Source organism: Pseudophryne corroboree, chromosome 1, assembly GCF_028390025.1.
Source record: "Pseudophryne corroboree isolate aPseCor3 chromosome 1, aPseCor3.hap2, whole genome shotgun sequence".
In the NCBI taxonomy this organism is placed as follows: domain Eukaryota; kingdom Metazoa; phylum Chordata; class Amphibia; order Anura; family Myobatrachidae; genus Pseudophryne; species Pseudophryne corroboree.
The window spans coordinates 511,197,661-511,224,648 of NC_086444.1; the positions used below are offsets into that span (position 1 = coordinate 511,197,661).

The 26,988-nt window shown below is 45.5% G+C and overlaps 1 protein-coding gene across 3 annotated transcripts in view; it reads right to left on the bottom strand.

The window, feature by feature from the left end:
• Nucleotides 1-272: 272 nt before the first annotated feature.
• The window catches only part of ENTREP1 (endosomal transmembrane epsin interactor 1), a 333,779-nt gene continuing 307,063 nt past the window's right edge, over nucleotides 273-26,988 (bottom strand). For all 3 annotated transcript variants that reach the window (XM_063913909.1, XM_063913908.1, XM_063913907.1), the window contains 2 exons: nucleotides 22,110-22,399; nucleotides 273-1,453 (listed from right to left, as the gene is read on the bottom strand). In XM_063913909.1, coding sequence (XP_063769979.1) covers nucleotides 1,253-1,453; nucleotides 22,110-22,399 — 491 coding nt within the window. In that variant the 3' untranslated portion in view covers nucleotides 273-1,252. The remainder of the gene's footprint in view (nucleotides 1,454-22,109; nucleotides 22,400-26,988) is intronic.

Consider the following 26,988-nt stretch of genomic DNA (forward strand, 5'->3'; position numbering starts at 1 on the left):
GATGGTGAGCTGCTCCAATGTGGAGCATCTCACCATCAAAATGAACCTGAGGGCTACCAGTGTGTCTAAAATAACAGATCAGTCCGTATACCTGCAGTCCGTGCTGCACTCGGCAGTTACTCTGGCTATTAGCTAGTGGTCGTAATAATGTGACTCGACTGTTTATAGGTTTAGTAAAATAGAAATTAAATTATCTGCTGTATAGTGTGATTTATTAACTTGAATTGGAGAGATGCCACATTGCTAATCCTGCCAAGAAATTTTTTTTGTTCCCCCCCCACCGTCTCTATTGCAACAGTGGCAAAAAAAACAGTGTTATTGTGGCCAAATTACCAGGAAAATTTAGCTTGTATGGCTTAATTGAAGCATCTTATGGAGATTTTGTTGTATTCATCATGAAGAGCATAACATAACATATTGGGTCACACAAATATATATATATACTCGACCTGAATACCAAAATGGCAACTGGTACATTGCATGGTATCACATAACACAATTTATTTATGCATTCCATTATAAATTTTTCAGGTGAGCCATAGCATCTCTAGGGAAGATACATATGAATGGAAATAATATTTGCAGTTTATTACAATTACTAGAATTCCGTGACAGCGATTCAATTCCAGGCTACAGCCGTGATATGCCATTCCGGGAACAGCATAGTGCGACCAGCAGCATCCAACATCGCTAGTTTTTCTTTGCATCCCATAGAGATGTGTGGGAAATCTAGCACTGATCAGCCTACTGTAATAGTCAAACATGCGCGCTATTGAACATTGCTGTGAAGTTCCATGGCCTGGAATTCAATTGCCCCCCATGTGTTTAAAGTACATTCACTTAGAACATATCTCTACCATAAAACTGTTCCACCAGGAAAACACTGCAGCTTTGTACTTTGAGGGCAACATAACTCACAGTATTACAAACCCCTGAGGCTCTCCTAGTATTTTTTCATATGCAGTTACAATGATTTCATACATAGTACAGTACACGTCAATTTCCTCCGTTATGTATGTAGTTCACTCTTCTGCAAAAACATAAATTAGTTCCACTAATTCTACTAATGTAAAGACAAGATCTCTGTGCATATTGATCTTTGGTAATAAACAGGAAACACCTTGCCAAGATCTTGAGCTATGTAAAAGCAGCACATAATTCTGTAAGCTCATAGAACAGTTGTCATCCTATGTTAAGAAGATCTTATAAATCTCATTGTTTATCCAGTGGCTTTCTGTCTCTTGTACCTCTTTTACAGTATGGTTTCAAGCACAACTCCAATGAGACTATGAGGTCTTTCTCTGCCAGTCCTCTGACTGTTCACAGTCCCTTCTCTATGAGTTTGTGCAAAAGTGCTTAAATCTCCACAGCTGTCCAAATGGAGAACACCTGGGTGCTTTCTTCTTGGAAATCTTTGGGTGGTCGATGTGGCTTGCTGGGTTGGATCCATCACCTTCACAATTGTGAATAAACAGAAGTTAGTCTGAGATGCAACACTTATGTCATTCACCAAAATTACTTTATATTAAAAAAAAAATGCAAGAAATATTTATAGATTGTTTATCAACCACTGACACAATTAAAGTGCGGAGTATGGGAAAAAGACTATAATGAGCGGTGTGCAACCAGTGTTACCACTAACAGCAAACGATCGGTTGGGGGGTGGCACTGTCATTGCCCTAGGGAAACCATCTCCCGCTAGTGGGGTATTTGGAAAAGCACTCTACAGACTAGAGAAGCGCTCGGCAGCATGTCTTTAGAATGCATCCAGTGTCTAGGTACCTGGCTGCTCACAACGCATTTTTCATTACATCATGCTGTCACATTTTCTAGGTTGAAGCACAAGGCATGCTACGGTCTTGCAGAACACACATCGAACACCGACATCAACAAGTTCATTGTGCTGGCTACATACACTAGTAAAGATTCATTGTGCATAAAAAAAAATAAGATTTTAAACCTACCGGTAAATCTTTTTCTCCTAGTCCGTAGAGGATGCTGGGGACTCCGTAAGGACCATGGGGTATAGACGGGCTCCGCAGGAGACATGGGCACTATAAAGAACTTTAGAATGGGTGTGCACTGGCTCCTCCCTCTATGCCCCTCCTCCAGACCTCAGTTAGAGAAACTGTGCCCAGAGGAGACTGACAGTACGAGGAAAGGATTTTTGTTAATCTAAGGGCAAGATTCATACCAGCCCACACCATCCACACCGTATAACCTGGAATATACGCAACCCGTTAACAGTATGAACAAAAAAACAGTAACAGCTAAAGACTGATCTCAACTGTAACATAACCCTTATGTAAGCAACAACTATATACAAGCCTTGCAGATTTTGTCCACACTGGGACGGGCGCCCAAAATCCTCTACGGACTAGGAGAAAAAGATTTACCGGTAGGTTTAAAATCTTATTTTCTCTTACGTCCTAGAGGATGCTGGGGACTCCGTAAGGACCATGGGGTTTATACCAAAGCTCCAGACCGGGCGGGAGAGTGCGGACGACTCTGCAGCACCGACTGAGCAAACGCAAGGTCCTCATCAGCCAGGGTATCAAACTTATAGAACCTTGCAAAAGTGTTTGAACCTGACCAGGTAGCTGCTCGGCAAAGCTGTAAAGCCGAGACGCCTCGGGCAGCCGCCCAAGAAGAGGCCACCCTTCCTAGTGGAATGGGCCTTTACCGAATTTGTTAACGGCAATCCTGCCGTAGAATGAGCCTGCTGAATCGTGTTACAGATCCAGCGAGCAATAGTCTGCTTCGAAGCAGGAGCGCCAACTTTGTTGGCTGCATACAGGACAAACAGCGCTTCTGTTTTCCTAACTCGAGCCGTCCTGGCTACATAGATTTTTAAGGCCCTGACTACATCCAGGGACTTGGAATCCTCCAAGTCACTCGTAGCCACAGGCACCACAATAGGTTGGTTCATATGAAATGAAGAAACCACCTTAGGCAAAAATTGAGGACGAGTCCTCAACTCCGCTCTATCCACATGGAAGGTCAAATAGGGGCTCTTGTGAGACAAGGCCGCCAATTCGGACACCCGCCTTGCAGATGCCAAGGCCAACAACATGACCACCTTCCAAGTGAGAAATTTAAATTCAACCGTTTGAAGAGGTTCAAACCAGTGAGACTTCAGGAACCGTAACACCACGTTAAGGTCCCAAGGTGCCACTGGGGGCACAAAAGGAGGCTGGATGTGCAGCACTCCCTTTACAAAGTCTGGACTTCTGGGAGAGAAGCCAATTCCTTCTGAAAGAAAATAGACAGGGCCGAAATCTGTACCTTAATGGAGCCTAATTTTAGGCCCATATCCACTCCTGTCTGTAGAAAGTGGAGAAAACGGCCCAGATGGAAATCTTCCGTAGGAGCATTCTTGGCTTCACACCAAGAAACATACTTCCTCCAGATACAGTGATAATGTTTTGCCGTCACCTCCTTCCTAGCCTTTATCAGAGTATGGATGACTTCCTCTGGAATACCTTTCCCAGCTAGGATTCGGCGTTCAACCGCCATGCCGTCAAACGTAACCGCGGTAAGTCTTGGAACATGCAGGGTCCCTGTTGTAACAGGTCCTCCCTGAGAGAAAGAGGCCATGGATCTTCTGTGAGCATCTCCTGAAGATCTGAATACCAGGCCCTTCAAGGCCAATCTGGAACAATGAGTATTGTTTTCACCCTTTTTTGTCTTATGATTCTCAATATTTTTTGAGATGAGAGGAAGAGGGGGGAACACATAGACCGACTGAAACACCCAAGTTGTCACTGCCTGAGGGTCCCTTGACCTGGCACAATACCTCCAAAGCTTCTTGTTGAGGCGTGACGCCATCATGTCTATGTGAGGAATTCCCCAAAAACTTGTTATCTCTGTAAAACTTCTTGATGAAGTCCCCACTCTCCTGGATGGAGATCGTGTCTGCTGAGAAAGTCTGCTTCCCAGTTGTCCACTCCCGGAATGAAGACCGCTGACAGAGCGCTTACGTGATTTTCCGCCCAGCGAAGAATCCTGGTGGCTTCAGCCATTGCCACTCTGCTACTTGTCCCGCCTTGGCGGTTTACATGAGCCACGGCTGAGACGTTGTCTAATTGAATCAGAACCGGTAGGTCGCGAAGAAGATCCTCCGCTTGTCGAAGGCCGTTGTATATGGCCCTCAATTAAAGTACGTTGATGTGTAGACAAGCCTCCTGGCTTGACCATAGTCCCTGAAAATTTCTTCCTTGTGTGACTGCCCCCCATCCTCGGAGGCTCGCGTCCGTAGTCACCAGAACCCTGTCCAGAATGCCGAACCTGCGACCCTCTAGAAGGTGAGCACTTTGCAGCCACCACAGGAGAGACACCCTGGCCCGGGGGGACAGGCTTATCTTCTGATGTATTAGTAGATGGGACCCGGCCCACTTGTCCAGGAGGTTCCACTGAAACGTCCTTGCATGAAACCTGCCGAAGGGGATGGCCTCGTAGGCTGCCACCATTTTCCCCAGAACTCGAGTGCATTGATGAACAGACACTCTTTTTGGTTTTAGCAAGTCTCTGACCATGTTCTGGAGGTCCTGGGCTTTTTCCATCGGGAGAAAAACCCTCTTCTGTTCCGTGTCCAGAATCATGCCTAGGAATGATAGTCGAGTCGTTGGAATCAATTGTGACTTTGGCAGATTGAGAATCCAACCGTGTTGTTGTAGCACTCTCAGGGAGAGCGACACGTTCTTCTGCAATTGATCCCTCGATCTTGCTTTTATCAGGAGATCGTCCAAATATGGGATAATTGTGACTCCCTGCCTGCGCAGGAGCACCATCATCTCCGCCATTACCTTGGTGAAAATCCTCGAGGCCGTGGAAAGCCCAAACGGCAATGTCTGAAACTGGTAATGACAGTCCTGTACAGCGAATCTCAGGTACGCCTTGTCAAAGTCGAAAAATATAGCGACCTATGATGCCTTGTACTAACCCAATGCGCTTGCCCGCTGCACGTGCACATTCTCTCCCGTGCGTGCGCATATTCGCAGTTGCGTGACGGCGCCTCCACGGTCGTGCGCTCAGGCGCGTGGTATGTGCATTTACGGTAGAGTTTGTGTGCGTCTGGCGGGCGACTCGATCGTTACATAGTTAATCCAAATAGTATATTTTATAGGTTATGGTCCCTTTAATAATATCTGTAAGTATGTTTAGTGTAACTGGTTCATGAACAAAGGAATTCCTCTTTGCATGATACGAAGGGTCAGACAGGGTCTTAACGGTGGCGTTTAGTACCTAACCGAAGAGTATTTTATTAGAAACATTCCGGTGTTGGTTAGGAAGAGATCGGTCGCTCCAGCGTATAGTTATGTTTAAAAGAAGTTTATGGACTTTAAAAGTATTTGCTGTTTTATTACACATGTGGTGTGAGTCCTGAGATTCCCTCCCACCTGAGCAGTCTGGAATAGTCACAGCCCACCTGTTCAAACAAACCTATGACCTTTTGTTATAATGTGAAGACAGATTCCTGTGTCCAATGAACAATGAGATTGTAGGGCCCTTTGTAGTGTACTGTATGTTGTGTATATAAGAAACAGCCAGGCTGGACCAGCTCAGTCTACTCTCCACAAAAGGTTTTCATCACTGACTAACTTGAGAGCTGGTGACAAGGACTGCGCAGCGATCATTCCCCAGTGTGTAAGTTTTTCTCTGTGACCAACTTAATCTCTGTCTGTATTTGCCATACTCTCTCTCTCACTGTTATTGTTTAGGATTAAGACGCTATTGTATATTTATGTCTAGTATTCTGTGTAGGTGTTTTATGTTAGTGCTGTAGTGTATAAGTTGTTAACTGTATTTTCCCTTTTACATAGCTAAACCTCATTAGTAAAGGTGTTGGAACCTCAGCAAGGTGTATGTGTTTCTCTAGCTAGTACAAAGGGTTTCTGAGTATCTCAATCACTAAAACAGCTTGCTTAAATATCCAGGTTAACCAGTGGTATATCATTACAGTATCTCAATACTAAGACTTTCAGTATAATCATACTCTGTGTTTAAGGTTTAAAAGGTTATTATCTGTGTGTACGCTCGCTGTGAGTATTCCGTACACTCAGTGCAGCGTTTGTACGTGACTTGCGTGCCACGCGCGAGGTCTTTGTACGCAAATAGCGTATGAAGTGCGTAGCACGTGCACGTGGTTTAGCGGCCATTACGGCTTGAAGGTATTAGTAAATAGCTTGTGTTAAAAGGTAGAAAACGGACTCTATCAGCCTGATGAGGAGGATATATGGGGACATGAAGGTATGCATCCTTTATGTCGAGTGACACCATAAAATCCCCCCCCTTCCAGACTGGAGATCACAGCCCGGAGCGATTCCATCTTGAATTTGAACTTTCTCAAGTACAGGTTTAGGGATTTTAGATTTAAAATGGGTCTGACCGAACCATCCGGCTTTGGGACCACGAACAGGGTCGAATAGTACCCTTTCCCCTGTTGGACTAGGGGAATCTTGACAATCACTTGCTGTTGATACAGCTTTTGAATTGCAGCGAACACTACTTCCCTCTCTGGGGGAGAAGCTGGCAAGGCCGACTTGAAAAATCGGCGAGGAGGCACCTCTTCGAATTCCAGTTTGTAGCCTTGGGATACAATATCCATCACCCAAGGATCCACGTCTGACAGAGCCCAGACCTGGCTGAAGAGTCGAAGACGTGCCCTCACCGGTGCGGACTCCCTCAGTGGAGCCCCAGCGTCATGCGGTGGATTTAGTAGAAGCTGGGGAGGACTAGCCGTAGCAGGCATTCTTTTCCCTCTACCCTTACCTCTGGCGAGGAAAGATGAGCCCCAACCTCTTCTGGACTTACGCGACCGAAAGGACTGCATCTGATACTGTGGAGTTTTCTTTTGCTGTGGGGGAACAAAAGGCAAAAAGGTAGATTTACCCGCGGTAGCTGTGGCAACTAGGTCCGCGAGACCTTCCCCAAATAAAACTTCACCTTTGTATGGCAAAACCTCCATATGTTTCTTTGAGTCGGCATCACCCGTCCATTGGCGAGTCCACAGGGCACGCCTAGCAGAAATCGCCATAGCGTTGGCTCTCGAACCCAGCAGCCCAACGTCCCTTTGAGCATCCCTCATATATAAGGTTAATAAAATGGTATCCCTATCTAGGGTATCAAGGTCAGATGAAAAAGTATCTGTCCAAGCTGCAACTGCACTACACACCCATGCCAATGCGATTGCCGGTCTGAGCAAAGCACCTGTATGCGCATAAATAGACTTTAAAGTAGTTTCCTGCCCGCGATCAGCAGGATCTTTGAGGGCTGCCCTGTCCGGAGACGGTAGCGCCACTTTCTTGGACAGGCGTGTTAAAGCCTTGTCCACCCTGGGTGAGGATTCCCAACGTACCCTGTCCCGTGCAGGGAAAGGATATGCCATAAGAATCCTCTTGGGAATCTGCAGTTTTTTATCAGGAGTTCCCAAGCCTTTTCAAATAACTCGTTAAGCTCATGGGATGGGGGAAAGGTTACCTGAGATTTCTTTTCCTTATACATGCGCACCCTCGTGTCAGGGACCAAGGGGTCATCTGTGATATGCAAAACCTCTTTTATTGCAATAATCACATAAAGAATACTTTTTGCCACCCTCGGGTGCAACCTCGCTTCATCGTAGTCGACCCTGGAGTCAGAGTCCGTGTCGGTATCAGTGTCTGCTATCTGGGATAGGGGACGTTTTTGAGACCCAGAAGGGCCCGGTGACCCAGCCGAAGCCGTGGATTGACTCCCTGCTCTTTCCCTGGACTCTGCTTTGTCCAATCTCTTATGTAATAAGGTCACATTTGCATTTAAAATATTCCACATGTCCTTCCAATCATGAGTCGGCGTTGCCGACGGCGACACCACAATCATCTGCTCCACCTCCTCCTTAGCTGAGCCTTCCGCATCAGACATGCCGACACACTCGTACCGACACCCCACACACACACAGGGATATAGATATAAGGAGACAGTTCCCTGACAAAGTCAGAAAAATATCACTATGCACACTGCCATATTTGCACCTCATGCGAGCTCCCGCTGCGCGTGCAAGAGCTCTCCCGTGCGTGCACATACTCGCAGTCGCGTGCACCCGCAGGCGCACGATATGCGGATTTACGGTAGAGTTTGTATGCGTTTAGCGGGCGACTCAATCGTTACATATTTTAACTATATAATGTATTTTGTAGATCATGGTCCCCTTGATAGATTCTGAAAGTTTAGTTAATATAGCATGTTCATGGACAAAGAGATCCCTCTTTGTTTGATACGAAGGGTCAGACATGGGTCATACAGTGGTGTTTAGTATCCATCGGAAGAGTATTTAATTAGCAATATTCCGGTGTTGGTTTGAAGCAGATTAATCGCTCGTGCGAATAGTTATGGACATAAGAAGTTTATGTACTTTTACTATTATTTGCACTTACTTATCCATGCGGCGGGAAACCTAGTTTCCCACCCACCTGAGCAGTTGGAAATGGTCTCAGCCCACCTGTATGGGTCTGACTATGACCTTTTGTTATAATGCGAAGACGAATTCCTGTGTCCAATGAACAATGAGATTGTAGGGACCATTGAATTGTATTGTGTGTGGGGCATAAATAGACAAGCCGACCTGATCCAGCTCACTCTCTTCAACGGTTCTCATCACTGATAATCGGGAGCTGGATATTCAGAAAGGCGCATGCGATCGATCTCTTTGTGCGTAAGTTTTCTCCGCAATCATATTGTCTTTATTGTTATTGTGAGCCATATCTCTCTCTATCTCTCTATCTCTCTCTCTCTCTCTCTCCTCCTCTTTCTCTCTCATTTTTCCTTAAACGTAATTGTATTGTATTTCCTGTGTAGTTATCTGGTTAGTTAGTCTGTGTTATATTGTAGTGTATGACTTGTATTGTATTATTCTTTTCAAGTATAACATTCATATAAGGCGTTAGACCCTAAGCCCGGTATTTGTGTATTTCTTATAGTGTTAAGTATTCTTAGAGCGTCGGTGACGCTAGAACAGCTTTTAAGTTAATAAGGTTACACTGTGTTGCATCTACACTCTATCATTTCACTAAGGTTGTCCTGTATAATACATTGTTCATGGTTTACATATAAAGGTTTAACATTGTGAGCGTTAGCGCCGCTGGTGATCTCCTCGTGGTCCCGAGCGTTCGCTACGCTATAGCGAACCATTACGTTAGTCGGCAGCCAATAGCGTGCCTGTCTGTGATCTCTTGGCCGTGAGCGAACGTGACGCTTGACCGTCTCGACTACGGCTAAGCGATCGTTACGCAACGTGCGTACCCTTACGGTATTCCATACGTCAATAGCGTACAGTGTTCTTAGACCTCTTAAAGGGTTTTAAGTAAGACAAATATTTAGCTTTGTCAATTGGCGGCTCGTCCGTCCTTCACATATCTGCACTAGGTAATTTCAGCAGACATTATCCATCAGCAAAGGGCGGGAGATCATATTCCTCGTAGTGCTGTCTGGATAAGCGTCTGCTTCGCTTAGTAAAGGGTGCTGAGGGAATCCGGAACCGGAGGTAAGAACAACACGCTAGTGTCTTTTAAAAACTGTTTATTTCTGTCTTGCGTACGCACACACGCATATCTGCATTTCTTTTATTCGTGTATTTTCATATATCACTCTCCTGTTTGCCATTTTATAATTGATAAACGTGCTAAGAGAGATTTGTCGCTATTTCATAGTTAAAGTGTAAAAGTAATACATTAAGGGATAAAGTGCAAAGCACGCACGCAGCTCTACCTAAAGATACAAGGAGAGATTGGTGTGGTGTTCGGTAGATGATCGAGGATCATCTACATTGATAAACGTGTAAATTGTGTTACGGTGGATATTTGCTTTGCGTACACGTGTCTCTAACAAAGGGTGAGACTCGCGTACGCAACTCAAGGGCCGACGCACGCAGCGTATATTACGCAACGGAGCGCCCGGGTACGCCCACGTAACAAATCACACACTAGTGTTATTGTAACAGGCGAAAAGGTGGCAACGCGATAAATAGCGCAAGTCTATTTTAGTGTCCGAAATTTAGACTAACAGATCCTTCTCCAAATTTACAACACATCTGGTCTAAAGGAAAGAAAAATTTCTGCGCAGAAATAGAAATAGAAACAAAAGTGTACATGTGATGAGTGAGTGTTTTGTATATATAAGTTTATACAATTTTTGAGGTTGAACCACAAGAAGTCGAGTTCTCGCAGGGTACATGCATGTAAGTGACGTACATGGTGGCTAGGGAGGCATCCCTTGTTAAACATAGAATCTGAGCATTAGAGTATAGCAGACCAGGAGGTCACACTGTAGCACAGACCAGGAGGTCCAGGTACAGCAGACAAGGAAGTCTGCTATAAATAGAGAAAAGAGCACAACCCAGGGGGTTGGTGCAGAACCCATATAGGCCATTAAAGCTCATGCTGAAGGAATTTGCAGCCGAAATTTTCGATTCCACTGGTCGCTCTGCACATAAGATTAGTTGCTTATGTGCTGAACGATTGTACCGCACGTAATTGTGTGCATTAGTTAAATCTGACCAGTACCATTTGTGTACGAAACGGGTCATAAATACTATTTGTACATTCTGACGTGATTTGTGTAATTTTTTATTTTCTAAAGGGAAGTTCGCTGGTCACTCAGGAATTATCCAACAACCAATAGTTACTGGAAAGGGTCAATGCTCTGCGGAACACACTCACATGTTCCAGTAAACAAAGGTTCATAGGGGCCCTGGGTCGAGTACGCCAGCACTAGGACAGTGTGTAGGTCGTATTGGTCGGCGTGGGCGAGTGAGTGGGGTACTCGGTAAACCGCCACCGTCAGCCTATCTTGAACATTTTGGTTTTTGTAAGGGTTGGCTGAAGAAAGCAACGCCTACAGGTATGGGGGCCAATTGTTCGGGTAGGGGGCGATCAACCTCGGTTCGGGTTGATTCAGTGAACCGACCAGTCGGGTCGGCAAGGTACGTAATGTGTGAAAAATACGGTTCACACACAGAGGTTTTATGTGATGAATGGGAGAGAATGACTGTACATGACGGGGAGAAATTCCCAAGAGTAGGTAGCTTTAGCCCAGAAGTGTTACAAAATCTAAGGAGGAGGATATGTCTCATTAAATCAACAAAGAGACGAATCAAACATTATGATTATTTGCAGTTATGGCAACAGGAGGGCGAAATACAGAGAGGATTGGCTCAGGCGGCGGGATCTAACCCTATCAAGAAACTGATAGCCACGGCCCCGCCGCCACCATACATATCAGGAGAGAAATTGGTTGCGGAGAATGACGCATTAGGGTGTAACAAACAAACACTTAGCAACTGTGTAAATGTTAATAAGTTAACCAATGCAAGTATTAACCCGTGCAAGTTGTACCCTGTTTTGAACTTTCCCCAGGAGTGTGATCAAGAGGACGAATCGGCAACAATATCAGCGCTCTCTCTAGCAGCCACCATATCAGAAACTACAGTAGGCACGGCCCAACCCTTAAGATTAGTAACAAAGGCCCCTAGCGGAGGGACAGGTGAGGTCGTATCTACAGGTAAGTACGGCACTATACACTATGCTGAAACCATTTCACCACAGGCTGTAGAATCTACACAGAATGATGTTGCTAGACTTAATCCTGTTAGGGTGATAGCTGTCCCAAATGGGAAAACCGACACCACAGGAGTCACTCCCATTAGGAACATTGCCATGTATAGCCCATTTTCCCGAATGGAATTAAGAACCATAGTGTCTGAATTCCCTGACCCTAGGAAAGACTTAGTTGCTAGCCAGAAATACATCAGAGACCTAGGGAACACTTTAGAGCCCAATAACAAAGACTGGCAGGTATTGCTGAGGGCTTGTTTACCCTCCAATGTCGACTCGGCTCAATTTTTAGCTGACTGTGGATTGGATCAGGATGTACCTCTTACAGATGTGTACAACAAAGACAATGTAAAAAGGATAAGTTTACAGTTAAAGGAGTATTTCCCAGCTGTAGTTAAATGGAACAAGATATTCTCCATTAAACAAAAGGAGTCAGAAACAGCTGCTGAGTATTTTCACCGGGCACTATTAGAAATGGCAAAATACACTGGCATAGAGGACATTAAAACCAACATAAACCATAGAGAAGTAGCAGTATCTGTGTTAATAGATGGTTTGAAAGAAGCATTAAAAACAAGGGTACAGACCACGCAACCATGTTGGCGAGGTCTGTCGGTGGCTACTTTGAGAGAGGCAGCTATTGATCACGATCGGAATATCACCAGACACAGGGAATTACAAGGTGATAAGTTAATGGCCGTAAGTATACAGGCCCTGACCACAAGGCAGCCTTTGTATAAATCACCAAACCCTGTGGGTAAGTCAAATGTGGTAACCTGTTATTCTTGTCATAGAGAGGGACACTTTGCACGAGACTGTAAATCAAGAAACATACAAAAGTCGTATCAACCCCCTAGACAACGACACGACACACGACATTGGGAGCAGGGTCCACAGAAACGGAGTTATGAGCCACATGCAGGGGAAACAAAAAGATACCCCCCGAACAGAGACTGGCAAGCCTCTGCTAGTTCCCAGTTAACTCCTTCACAAGTAGTTGCTGCCAGCGGGATTCAGGGAGGTCACCATACCCAATAGGGGTGTGGCCATACCTGTAATCTGCAGCCAGTAAAATTGATTGCAAGTCTTGGAAGTGAACCCGAAATTGCAATTAATGTAGCTGGTAAATCATTAAACTTTCTTGTAGATACGGGGGCGGCCAAATCAGTGATAAATTCGACAGTGGGCATGAGAACCACTGGTAAGACAATTCCAGCCATGGGAGTAACGGGAGTAGTCCAGCATTACCCTGTTAGCAAACCAGCCGAGATTACAATAGGGCCTTTACATACCAAGCATTCCTTTTTGCTGGCTGCATCGGCACCGACTAATCTCCTGGGAAGAGACTTATTGTGTAAAATGGGGTGCGTCATTTATTGTACTCCTGAAGGTGTATTCTTGGACATACCTGAGAATCACGCTCAGGAAGTGCGAGACATGTTAGACTCCCCATCAAAATGAATGACACATACCATTATGACAAATAAGATTCCATCCCAAATAGAAGAAATTACATCCCAGATACCAGAGTCACTTTGGACTAAAGATGGACAAGACACTGGATTGATGGCAAACGTAGCTCCGGTAGTTGTACAAGTAAAAGATGGTAGGATAGCTCCAAAAATCCCACAATACCCTCTGAAGCCAGAGGTGGAGTTAGGAGTGTACCCAGTAATAGAGCGCTTGCTACAACAGGGCATTCTGGTAAGAACATCCAGCACAGCCAATAGTCCCATCTTCCCTGTGAAAAAGAGTGGGGGGAGGGGTTACCGGCTAGTGCAGGATCTAAGGGGGATTAACAAATAGTTGAGAGTCAGTTCCCCGTAGTGCCAAATCCAGCTGTCATCCTTATGCAGATCCCTCCCACTGCGAAATTTTTCACTGTTATTGACCTCTGCTCCGCTTTCTTTTCGGTACCTCTACATCCTGACAGTCAATATTTGTTTGCATTTACATACAGAGGAGTCCAATACACCTGGACTCGATTACCACAAGGTTTCATAGACAGTCCAAGTATATTTTCTCAGGCTTTGCATGATTGTTTACAGTCTTTCCAACCAGAGAGTGGATCAATATTGATACAGTACGTGGATGATTTACTACTGTGTTCAGATTCATTGGAAGCATCCCTGAAGGATACGAAACAGCTCCTGTTTCATCTTTCAGACACAGGACACAAGGTTTCCAAAGACAAGTTACAATTATGCCAAACTAAAGTAAAATATTTGGGACACTGTCTAACACAAGGACTGAGACACCTGACCGCTGATAGAATTCAAGCAATTAGAGACATGACTCTGCCTCAAACCCAGCAACAGATCAGAACGTTTTTAGGAATGTGTGGGTATTGCCGTAACTGGATCCCAGGATTTTCCATTCTAGCATTACCTTTGCAGGAGATGGTTTCCTCAAACAAACCTGATCGGATTTCGCATACAGACGAGTCCGAGATGGCATTTGAGAGACTTAAACAGTGCCTAACGCAGGCACCAGCATTAGGCATGCCAGACTATGGGAAACCCTTTGAGCTGTACGGAACAGAAAGTGCTGGTTGCGCGGCAGGCGTCCTAACCCAAAAGCATGGTGATGCCAGCAGGCCGGTAGCATATTACAGCGCTCAGCTAGATACGGTAGCGCGATCCCTCCCCACATGCTTGCGAAGCGTTGCTGCGATAGCATTGCTAGTAACGAAAAGCGAAGATGTAGTGCTAGGTCACAACCTCACAATTCATACACCACATGCAGTGTCAGCCTTGCTAAATTCTGCCCAAACCAGGCACGTCTCATCAGCGCGGTTTACAAGATGGGAATTGGCACTAATGGCCCCCGTAAACATCACCATAAGGAGATGCAGTGCATTAAATCCTGCAACATATCTCCCAGGTGTGCCTGGACAGGCACAAAGGGTGGAGGATGAGAGTGGTGGGGAAGGAGGATTTAATACAAAGGAGGACACACGATTGTATGGAATATTTGACCAAAAATTTCACCGCAGGGCCTGACATCAGTGACAACCCACTGGAAGATGTAGCTCTTACCTTCTACACGGATGGTAGTTGTCACAGACAGTCGGACTCGGGAGACTTGTGTACTGGATACGCAGTCGTAGATGACCAAGGCACCATAGAAGCAGAACCGCTAGGCCCACCTCACTCAGCCCAGGTTGCTGAACTGGTCGCCCTAACCAGAGCATGTGAATTGGCGAAGGGCAAATCAGCCAATATCTACACCGATTCTAGATACGCCTTCGGGGTAGTCCATGATTTCGGAGCCCTATGGCGCCTCAGAAACTTCATGACGGCAGCTGGTACACCGGTAGCGCATGCAGCTCACATCAAAAGGCTTCTAACAGCGATACAGGAACCCGACAGAGTGGCTGTTATCAAGTGTAAAGCACACACATATAGCCAGGACCCAGTATCACTTGGTAACAGCCGAGCAGACGAAGCAGCTAAGTTAGCAGCTGGTACCCCCAGACAGACAGACACCACACAACTGATGGTATTTAATACCATCAACACACAGAAGTTGTGTGAAATGCAAAATTTGTGTTCCACACAGGAAAAGGCAGTCTGGAAGGCAAAGGGATATGGCCAGGAGTCCTCAGGACTCTGGACGGATGGACAAGGTAAACCAGTGGCCCCCAGAGCATATCTTCCATGTTTAGCTGAAGCAGCACACGGGCTGACTCATCTGGGCAAGGAGGGAATGTGCAAGTTGGTAAGAGCATATTGGTGCGCCCCAGGATTTTCATCTCATGCGAGTAAGAGAGCAATGTCATGCCTTACCTGCTTGAGAAAGAATATCGGAAAGGCAATACCAACAGAACCATCTCATATCCCACCTACAGGCGGCCCTTTTCAGGTAATACAGATTGACTTTATTCAATTACCCCCTTGTCGAAATTTGAAATATGTACTTGTTTGTATAGATGTATTCTCAAATTGGGTCGAAGCATTTCCTGCGGCCACAAATACCGCTATGTTTACTGCTAAGAAAATTGTGCAGGAATTTGTATGTAGATATGGTATCCCTAGAATAATCGAAAGTGATAGGGGTACCCATTTTACAGGTGATGTCTTTCAAGGAATGTGTAAGTTGATGGGAATTGATAGCAAGCTGCACACTCCATACCGTCCACAGGCGAGTGCGAAGGTGGAAAGAGTGAACAGCACTATTAAAAATAAACTGAGCAAAGTTATGGCAGAGACAGGATTGACATGGCCAGAAGCTTTACCTATTGTACTATACAGCATCAGAACCACTCCCAGGTCCCCTCTTAATCTGTCTCCCTTTGAAATCTTGTTTGGTCGACAACCGCATGTTATGATTAACCCTCAGGATGATTTGAAGTGTAACAATGAAGTGACTGTAAAGTACCTGGTTAACATGAGTAAACAGTTAAGGAAGCAAAATGATAATTTGAAGTTAATGATTCCTGAGTTACCAGATAGTAATTGTCATGACATTGAACCTGGGGATTATGTAATGATACGGAATTTTCTACACTCAGGTTGCCTTATTGACAGATGGGAAGGACCATACCAAGTCTTATTGACTAGCACTACAGCATTGAAGGTTGCCGAGAGAGAGACTTGGGTTCATTCGTCCCATTGTAAGAAGGTTGCTGATCCAGAGAGGTCCCGTGATAAGGAACAGACGGTGGAGGAAGTTGTATCACTGGAGTGTCTGTTCCAGGAGGACTGAGGCGGCACCTGAGCATTGAAGATCACAAGATCAAAAGCAGTTGTCGATTCCCTGTTCCCTTTTATTGCTTTTCTCCAAACTTCCCACCCTATCTCCCTCAAACTATTTCTTTCCCCCTTCTCATTCTTCTCCGTTTCCTCCTATAAGATGGACTTGCCCCAAGAGACTGTGATCCGGATTTTCCTGTTGACCATGATGTTGACCAGAGCAGTCTGTTCCAGCGAGAGTACCATGGAGGTCGAGAGAGGTTCTGGAATGGGTTCTGATGATAAAGATGGAGGCGTAGTTTTCCAAGAACAACTTAACCAACAAGTAAAGGCGAGTATCAGAAAACGATCCGATAGCATTGACAATAGAAGGAATTGTGAAGGATTGTTAGCTGAAGAAAACTGTATCTGTAGGCTCTGTGACAATGTAGTTGAGGATGGGTGCATTAAGAACTGCCAATCCAGTTTTAATATCCACATGGACCGGCATCCATTGAGTGACTATCACTCCTTAGTGGGTAGTGTGTTAAATCAAACAGATTGTTGGGTATGCTCTCAAGTACCTCAAGGTCATAGCAAATCAGGACTAGTACCATTCCCTTTAACGGTAGGAGAGGTACTTGAGCTAAAGGGTGGGAGACCGGTGGACAGGAGGTTTAATATCTCCAGTCCTCCTAGTTTGAAGCTCCACCAATATCATGTGGATAGATCCCTAATATGTTTTAACATTACCAATCCCCGAAAGCCGGGAAATTGGGAAGTGTCATGGAGTAACCAAACCATGACCTTTTCATATAGAGCAGATAGAATGCCTACAGATACAGAGCTTATATGCCACATAGCCAGTAGAGAAAAATCTTTCCGATATAGGTATACCCTAGGAAGTAGGATTACGAGAGTTGGAGAGGCATCACCAGGATACTGTGCACATATCGTACAAACGGATACGTGTACTAGACAGATGGGAGAATTAGGGGTAGGAGATTTCACATGGAGGATGTGTAATATGGTTATGTCCTACTCCGTCCCATATGTTCTCCCCGATGATGCATATTTCATATGCGGGAGGAAGGCGTATAAGTGGCTTGCCCCAAACTCTGAAGGATTGTGTTATATTGGAAAAGTACTGCCTGAAGTAATGACTGTATCATATGCCAAAATGAAAGATATACACCGTGGTGCCCAAGCTCCTTATACTCACACCCACTACGAGCACGTAGTTAAAAGGCAACTGACAGAAAGGACAGAGCATTCGGCCTCTGACATGATCCATGAATCCACCGGGATTCAGGTTCTACTTGCGTTAGATTTCACTCGCACCGCTAGAGGAGTGCTGAACTATAGATACATATCTGCGCTTGCAAATTTATTAGACAATATCACAGAAATGTATGATGACACTTTTAGGTATACTGGAAGAGAGCTTCAAGCTTATAAAACAGAACTGGTTCAGCATAGAATGGTTCTTAATTATCTCACAGCAGTGACAGGTGGATATTGTGTCACACTGGCAACGCAGTACGGCGTGAAATGCTGCACATATATTACGAATAGTACCGAGGATCCGGTCGAGGTCATAGACCAAAAGATGGACGACATTCTCCAATTAAAGTGGGAATTTCGCAGGAGACACAATCTCACCCTTGCTGCTGTGGGTAATGAGCTGACTGGTTGGGTGTCATGGTTGAACCCGCGAAATTGGTTCTCTGGTTTAGGAGAATGGGCTCAAGGAGTCATAATGGATGTAGGGAAGTTTCTCCTATGTATCTTAGGTGTTGTCATATCGATTGGCTTGATATTTAGATGCGGTCAGGCTTTAATGAAGTGCAAACGTAGTACCAGGGTAATGAGTCTAAGGAGTGAGGAAATTGTAATTCCAATGGATTTGATTTATGACCCAACGGTAGAGACAATGATGTGATGAAAATGCGATTATACGGTCCGTTTCTTTCACCTGTTTTTCCGTTTTCTCCAAGGTAAAAAGACCCACTTGGACAAGGAATTTGATGATCCTGTATACAGACAACTGATGGATTAAAGAAGTTTTGACAACCTTATACACAGATATTTGATGAACTATGCCATAGACCCCCAGTTTCCCTAGAAATTTTAAAATTACGCTAGCCCAACAGCTTTGTCAATGTCTATGGACATTGACAAAGCTTTTGCCCACACCTTTTTGGCAAAAGCCCAAAGAAGACTGCATTCAACAGACACCGAACAAGACTTCAACCGACAAATGTTCATTAACCTGACATAGAATACCACTGCATTTACCATAATTGTTCTTTATCTTCATCTCTACAACCTTCAGGTAATGACACACATAGTCGATAGGGAATACAGGCACAGATATCAGCAATCACATATTCCCCCATTCATGTATCATCAACTAAAATGTGCTCCCCCATTTTGTTGCAACCAAAATCCGAAAAGAGCTCGGTAAAGTTTGACAGCCCATCCACAGACCCGTACCGCGGGATAAGAAGGAATTCAAATGTATACTTCGCAATACCTCGAAGCTTGATCTAAAACACGTACGGCACGATGATACATGACCCCCCAAACATGGATTCATACACACATGCTACTGCTATCTCACTAGGTCATACCCTTTTCACACCTTCTTCTCTCCTCCCTTACCCAATCATGGAAATGTATTTACACCTGACATATATTTTTCTCGTTTTGAAATGTTTTAGGAAGTGGCAGTTATTGTTGACTGCCAAAGGGTGGACTGTCAAAGTCAGAAAAATATCACTATGCACACTGCCATATTTGCACCTCATGCGAGCTCCCGCTGCGCGTGCAAGAGCTCTCCCGTGCGTGCACATACTCGCAGTCGCGTGCACCCACAGGCGCACGATATGCGGATTTACGGTAGAGTTTGTATGCGTTTAGCGGGCGACTCAATCGTTACATATTTTAACTATATAATGTATTTTGTAGATCATGGTCCCCTTGATAGATTCTGAAAGTTTAGTTAATATAGCATGTTCATGGACAAAGAGATCCCTCTTTGTTTGATACGAAGGGTCAGACATGGGTCATACAGTGGTGTTTAGTATCCATCGGAAGAGTATTTAATTAGCAATATTCCGGTGTTGGTTTGAAGCAGATTAATCGCTCGTGCGAATAGTTATGGACATAAGAAGTTTATGTACTTTTACTATTATTTGCACTTACTTATCCATGCGGCGGGAAACCTAGTTTCCCACCCACCTGAGCAGTTGGAAATGGTCTCAGCCCACCTGTATGAATCAACCTATGACCTTTTGTTATAATGCGAAGACGAATTCCTGTGTCCAATGAACAATGAGATTGTAGGGACCATTGAATTGTATTGTGTGTGGGGCATAAATAGACAAGCCGACCTGATCCAGCTCACTCTCTTCAACGGTTCTCATCACTGATAATCGGGAGCTGGATATTCAGAAAGGCGCATGCGATCGTTCCCTTTGTGCGTAAGTTTTCTCCGCAATCATATTGTCTTTATTGTTATTGTGAGCCATATCTCTCTCTATCTATCTATCTCTCTCTCTCTCTCTCTCTCTCTCTCTCCTCCTCTTTCTCTCTCATTTTTCCTTAAACGTAATTGTATTGTATTTCCTGTGTAGTTATCTGGTTAGTTAGTCTGTGTTATATTGTAGTGTATGACTTGTATTGTATTATTCTTTTCAAGTATAACATTCATATAAGGCGTTAGACCCTAAGCCCGGTATTTGTGTATTTCTTATAGTGTTAAGTATTCTTAGAGCGTCGGTGACGCTAGAACAGCTTTTAAGTTAATAAGGTTACACTGTGTTGCATCTACACTCTATCATTTCACTAAGGTTGTCCTGTATAATACATTGTTCATGGTTTACATATAAAGGTTTAACATTGTGAGCGTTAGTGCCGCTGGTGATCTCCTCGTGGTCCCGAGCGTTCGCTACGCTATAGCGAACCATTACGTTAGTCGGCAGCCAATAGCGTGCCTGTCTGTGATCTCTTGGCCGTGAGCGAACGTGACGCTTGAGCGTCTCGACTACGGCTAAGCGATCGTTACGCAACGTGCGTACCCTTACGGTATTCCATACGTCAATAGCGTACAGTGTTCTTAGACCTCTTAAAGGGTTTTAAGTAAGACAAATATTTAGCTTTGTCATCCCCAATAAGGCCCTTTGGAGAGACAGAGAGAGTATGCCAGCACACACCCAGCGCCAACTGACACTGGAAAATAGTGTCCCAGATAATAGCGCTTTTATATTAAATTACTGTGTAATACACTCACTGCGCCTTACAAGTGCCCCCCCTCCTCTTTTCAGCCCTGTGTCACCGTGTTCAGCAGGGGAGAGACCGGGGAGCCAGCTTCTCAGCAGATCTCTGTGGAGAAAATGGCGCTGGTTAGTGCTGAGAGACCAAGCTCCGCCCCCTCCAGTGGCGGGCTTCGGTCCCGCTCAAAATAACTCAAACTGGCGGGGGATTGAAAGAAAAACTGCCTCCGCAGTATCTATGCCAGATATAGAGGCTTTATTGCTGCCCAGGGCGCCCCCCCCCCTGCGCCCATCTGTGCCCGCTAGTGTTTGTGTGTATGTGTGGGAGCAATGGCGCGCAGCGGTCTGCGCGCGTACCTCAGTGAAGATCTGAAGTCTTCTGCCGCCTTGAAGTCTTCTTTTCTTCTTATACTCACCCGGCTTCTATCTTCCGGCTCTGCGAGGAGGACGGCGGCGCGGCTTCCGGGACGAACAGCAAGGGGAGACCTGCGTTACGACTCCCTCTGGAGCTAATGGTGTCCAGTAGCCTAAGAAGCAGAGCCTATCACTTAAGTAGGTCTGCTTCTCTCTCCTCAGTCCCACGATGCAGGGAGCCTGTTGCCAGCAGTGCTCCCTGAAAATAAAAAAACTAACAAAATTCTTTATCACAGAAACTCAGGAGAGCTCCCCTGTAGTGCACCCAATCTCCTCTGGGCACAGGATCTAACCGACGTCTAGAGAAGGGGCATAGAGGGAGGAGCCAGTGCACACCCATTCTAAAGTTCTTTATAGTGCCCATGTCTCCTGCGGAGCCCGTCTATACCCCATGGTCCTTACGGAGTTCCCAGCATCCTCTAGGACGTAAGAGAAATGTTACTAGTGGTCAGAATGCAGCACCAAATGAATACTATGTAGTACTGCTCTAGAACAACTTGACTAGTTCCATCACAGGACACATGCCAAAAATTAATTGTGATGTGCCATGCACTGACTTTAATAAAGGATCCCTATTTTTGTTTTCTACCCTGATTATTCTATGATCTTTACTCACCCACATAGAGTACTGCACGCTTTAACTACTTTACTGGAGCTAAACATTTTTTAAAATGCTCAGGAATTTTAATTTTTTAACGATTGAATAAGGTTAAGAACATCTATGTATCGAAAACAATTTCAGTAAATTTTATTAGATATATATATATATATATATATATATATATATCTATCTATCTGGAACAACACGACATTGCAGCTTTTGCATTTTCCTGGCAGCTGTTCCTCTCTGCAGCCTCGTGGGAAGGGGAGTGGCATGGCTGCCTGAGTGATTGGCTGCACGGCAGGCAAAGGGGGAAGAGACAAGGAAGCAGAGGGGCCGGGAGGTTCCTCCGAGATAATCTTCTCGCAGACGCCCAGTTGGCGTTTCTGAATGGCCGCATCAGATGGGACCATGTCAGGGTAAGCCCAGCCTGGCTTGGCAACATCTGATGTGACCGCATTAGGCAAGTGGTTAATACTCTGCTGGGTTAGTTCCTAAACATTCCTTACATAACTGTTACAAACAATATAGAGTTTTACATTTATTTGACCTACAGTACCTGTTCAAGAAAGTTGGCGCTTAAAATGGCTTCATCCATGTGTTCTTCATCTGATTTCAATACAGTTTTGATGTTTTCAACCAGTTCACGAATGTCTGCTGACATATGACATGATGGCTCTTCTAGGAACCTTGTCACCAGGAGTTTAGTGTCCATGTAGGATTTGTAATCCACAAGAGATCTCGGTCTTGATCGAGCAGCTTTCGCTCTTAAAACACGTCTTAAAGTTACAGTTCCCAAAGGTGGCCTTGTATCAGTCTGAGTGGCAGCTTCACAGCTTGGCACTGCTCCTGGATACAGAAAGACAGAAAATAGTAAGTTATTTACATAATTATGCAGTATTAATCATGTTAAAGAATATAGAATATATATTGTGATGTTAACAGTCTAGGTGGTTGGTAGCGGAATATAGGATCCTTCACCACATGATTAGCAACGCTAACCAAACATGGAACAGGGAAAGCAACAGCCACCCAACCAACAACACTTTCCTCAAGATAAGCAGGAAAACAAAGCACTGAGGCGGGCGCCCAGTATCCACTACGGACTACGAGAAAAGGAATTACCGGTAGGTATTAAATCCCTATTTTCTCTAACATCCTAGTGGATACTGGGGAATAGTATATTACCAAGGTGACGTCCCGAAGCTCCCAGAACGGGAGGGAGAGTGCCGAGAACCCTGCAAAACCGCCTGACCAAACTGAAGGTCATCCTTGGCCAAGGTGTCGAAGAACTTAATGAACGTGTTCACACCAGACCAAGTAGCTGCACGACACAACTGTAAGGCCAAGATGCCCCGGGCAGCCGCCCAGGAAGAACCAACCGACCTTGTGCAGTGGGCCTGAACAGAACTCGGCAACGGCACAGCTGCCGAAGTATAGGCTTGTTGGATAGTCAATTTGAGCCAACGAGCAATGGACTGCTTGGATGCAGGACAACCAATTTTCGTAGCATCATAAAAGGACGAAAAGCATGTCAGACTTCCTGTGACGAGCAGTCCTTTTGATGTAAATCCTCAAAGCCCTCACAAAGGCCAGGGACTTTGGAGCAACAGAAATGTCGGATAATGCAGGAACCACAATAGGTTGATTCACATGAAAGGCCAACACTACTTTCGGCAAAAATTGTGGGCAAGTTCTGAGCTCCGCCCTATTCTCATGGAACACAAAGTATGGGCTCTTACAGGACAAGGCCCCCAAATCCGACACTCGCTGAGCCGAAGCCAAGGGCAGTAACATAACAGTCTTCCACGTTAGGTACAGTATTTTAAGCCAACCCTATGTAAGGGTTCAAATCAATCTGATTGGAGAAAGGTCAATACCACACTGAGGTCCCACGGAGCAGTGGGAGGAACAAAGGGTGGTTGAATGTGCAACACCCCCTTTAGAAAGGTCTGTACTTCAGGAAGTACCGCCAGTTGTTTCTGTAAGAAGATAGAGCGAGCTGAAATCTGAACCTTGATGGAGCCTAACCGTAGGCCGTTATCCACTCCTGCTTGCAGGAACAGTAGAAAACGGCCCAGACGAAATTCCACAGGAGAACATTTCCGACCCTCACACCAAGAAACATATTTCTTCCAAATACGGTGGTAATGTTTGGAGGTAACCACCTTACAGGCCTGAACCATAGTGGAAACTACCTTGGATGGAAGACCCTTCCTGGTTAAGATCACCCTTTTAACTTCCAGGCCGTCAAACGACAGGGTTAGGAGGTCCGCATACCAGGCCCGTCGAGGCCAATCCGGGGCAATGAGAAATATCTGTACTCTTTCCTCCAATTCCTCTAATCGCAAGAGTTCTCAAAAGACTCGAAAAGGAAACAGGTAAACAAACTGGTAAATACATGGCATCGTCAGAGCGTCTACCGCCACCGCCTGCGGGTCCCTCATTCTGGAGCAGTAACGACACAGCTTCTTGCTGAGACGAGAAGCCATCAGGTCTATCTGTGGACAACCCCACCGGTGAACAAGTTGTTGAAACACCTGAGGGTGAAGGCCCCAGTCCCCCGGATGGAGGTCATATGCCTGCTTAGGAAGTCCGCTTCCCAGTTGTCCACTCCTGGAATGTAAATGGCTGAGATGGCCCTTACATTGGCTTCTGCCCAGAGGAGTATTCTTGACACCTCTCGCATTGCGGCCCTGCTGCTTGTTCCTCCCTGTTGGTTGATGTACTCTACTGCCGTGGCGTTGTCTGACTGCACCTGGATGGCCTGAGTCCGAAGGAGGGCTGAGGCCTGTATTAGAGCATTGTAAATTGCCCTGAGTTCCAGGATGTTGATTGGAAGGGCAGATTCCTGAATCAACCATGTCCCCTGGAACTGGGCTCCTTGAGTCATAGCCCCCTAACCCCGGAGGTTGACATCTATTGTCAACAGCGTCCACGACTGTGTGTTGAAACTCTGACCCTCACCAGATGGGGGACTTGTAGCCACCATAGCAGGGATAGCCGTGCCTTCGGTGATAGGGTTATATGCTGATGCATGTGCAGGTGAGAACCCGACCATTTGTCCAACAAATCCAGTTGAAACGGTCGCGCATGGAACCTGCCATACTGTATCACCTCGTAGGAGGCCACCATCCTGCCCAGCAAGCGAATACACAGATGAATTGAGACCATGCAAGGTTTCAGCACCGACCGGACCATAGACTGAATAGTCAAAGCCTTGTTCATGGGAAGGTAAACCTTCTAAGACACCGTATCCAGGATCATCCCCAGGAACTGAATTCTCTGAGATGGTTCCAAGTGAGATTTCTGAAAATTGAGTATCCATCCATGATCCGTAAGCAAACGAGTAGTCAAGTCGATACTGTGCAGCAGCTGTTCCCTGGACACCGCTTTATCAGGAGAACGTCCAGGTATGGAATTATTTGGACACCCCTCATGCGCAGTTGTAGCATAATTTTTGCCATGACCTTTGGGAATACCCTTGGGGCTGTGGAGAGACCTAAGGTTAAGGCCTGAAACTGGAAATGCTGGTCCAGAATCACGAACCTGAGGAACGCTTGGTGAGGAGGCCAAATTGGGATATGTAGGTATGCGTCCTATATATCCAGGGACACCAGAAACTCCCCCTCCTCCAGGTTATCATCTTGAATTTGAACATCCGAAGATACGGATTCAGGGATTTGTGGTTCAAGGTCGGTCGTACAGAGCCGCCCAGCTTTGGAACCACAAAGAGACTTGAGTAAAACCCCTTTGTGTGTAGCTGAGGAGGCACTGGGACAGTAACTCCTGTAGAAAGCAGCTTTTGCACTGCCTGCTGTAAGGAACCCTTGCTCCCTTTGAAGCTGTAATCCTGACCTGAAGAATCTGAGAGGAATATCCAGCCGTATCCAGTCTGTATCCCTGGGATATAAGGTCCCCTCACCCAAAGATCTCGGCAGGACTCTGCCCATATGTTGGCGAGGTGTTGAAGGTGAGCACCTACCTGAAAGTCGCCTTGTTGCTGAGGTCAACCGTCATGCGGAGGGCTTCGTGGAAGAGGATCCTGAGGCCTGGTCCGCAAGTCCAGCAGCTGCTGGTTTACGGGACTTACCACAAGTTCCTCTAGCTGCATCGGAGGCACCTCTGGCTTTGCCTCTGAATCTGGCCACCCGAAAGGACTGCAGGGAGGGTCCAGGGTAGGGAGGACTGGCACGTGGCGGAGCAGACAGCAGATATGTAGATTTACCTGCAGTTGCCTGAGATATCCACTTGTTCAGTTCTTCCCCAAACAAGGAATCGTCTGTAAAAGGAAGGTTCTCAACCCCTTTTTTAGAATCAGCATCTGCTGACCATTGTTTCAGTCACAGGGCTCTACGAGCCGATACTGCCATAGCAGTGGTACGGCCGTTAATGATACTAAGTTCCTTGACAGCCTCACTCAAAGTTTGCAGCATCTTGAATGTGTTGGAGTAATGTAACTATCTCTTCCTGAGGTAGTGTAAGCAGCCCCTTCAGAAATCACATCAGACCATTTTACCATGGCTCTAGATATCTAGCCGCATACTATGGTAGGGCTATGGTCTACACCTGCTGCAGAGTAAATTGATTTAAGAGTGGTTTCAATCTTGCGATCAGCTAGGTCTTTAAGAGAAACAGCCCCAGGTATAGGTAAAACAATCTTATGTGACAGCCTGGACACAGAGGTATCCACTTTCGGTGGGGTTTCCCAGACTTTCCTATCCTCTGTAGGGAAAGGGAATGAATTTAACACCCGTTTAGGGGTAATAAACTTTTTGTCAGGATTTATCCATGCTGTCTTAGCCAGGGAATCTAATTTTTTAGAAACCAGGAAAGTTGCAGAGGACTTTGGTTTCACATTAAAAAACAATTCCTCTGTCTGTTCTTCCTCCTTATCAGGGATATTGAGCACCTCTCTAATGGTATAAATGAGGGCCTCAACACCTGGGGACTGGGAATTATCCTCATCCACCTCAGCCTCTCCTTCATCAAACTCTGGTAGTTCAGAATCAGAGTCAGATTGTAATAATTGAGGGAGAGTGCGTTTATGAGAGACCAACATGGGGGGCTGAAGAGTCTGTCTGTGGTCTGCAGCAGCTACCATAAACGTGTTCATAGTTTGTTTCAGGGTCTGTCTTTCTTGCTTAGTCGTAGCTAACTCTGAATTAATAATGGAAATCATAGTTTTAAAGGATTCCATCCACTCCGGTTCCTGCACATTACTACCCTGTGAAGGAATTGAGCATTGGGTACACGAGGGACCCCTGTGAGAAAGGTGTAAAACCTAGCCTTACATAAAGTACACACAGACTTATTTGCAGACATACTTGAGCAGGAAAGTATGATAGTCACAGTTAGCATGATAATACAGTGCAGTATTAGTGAGATATGCACACTTATCCCAGACCACCCTGAATGGAGTGACACAGAGAGGATTG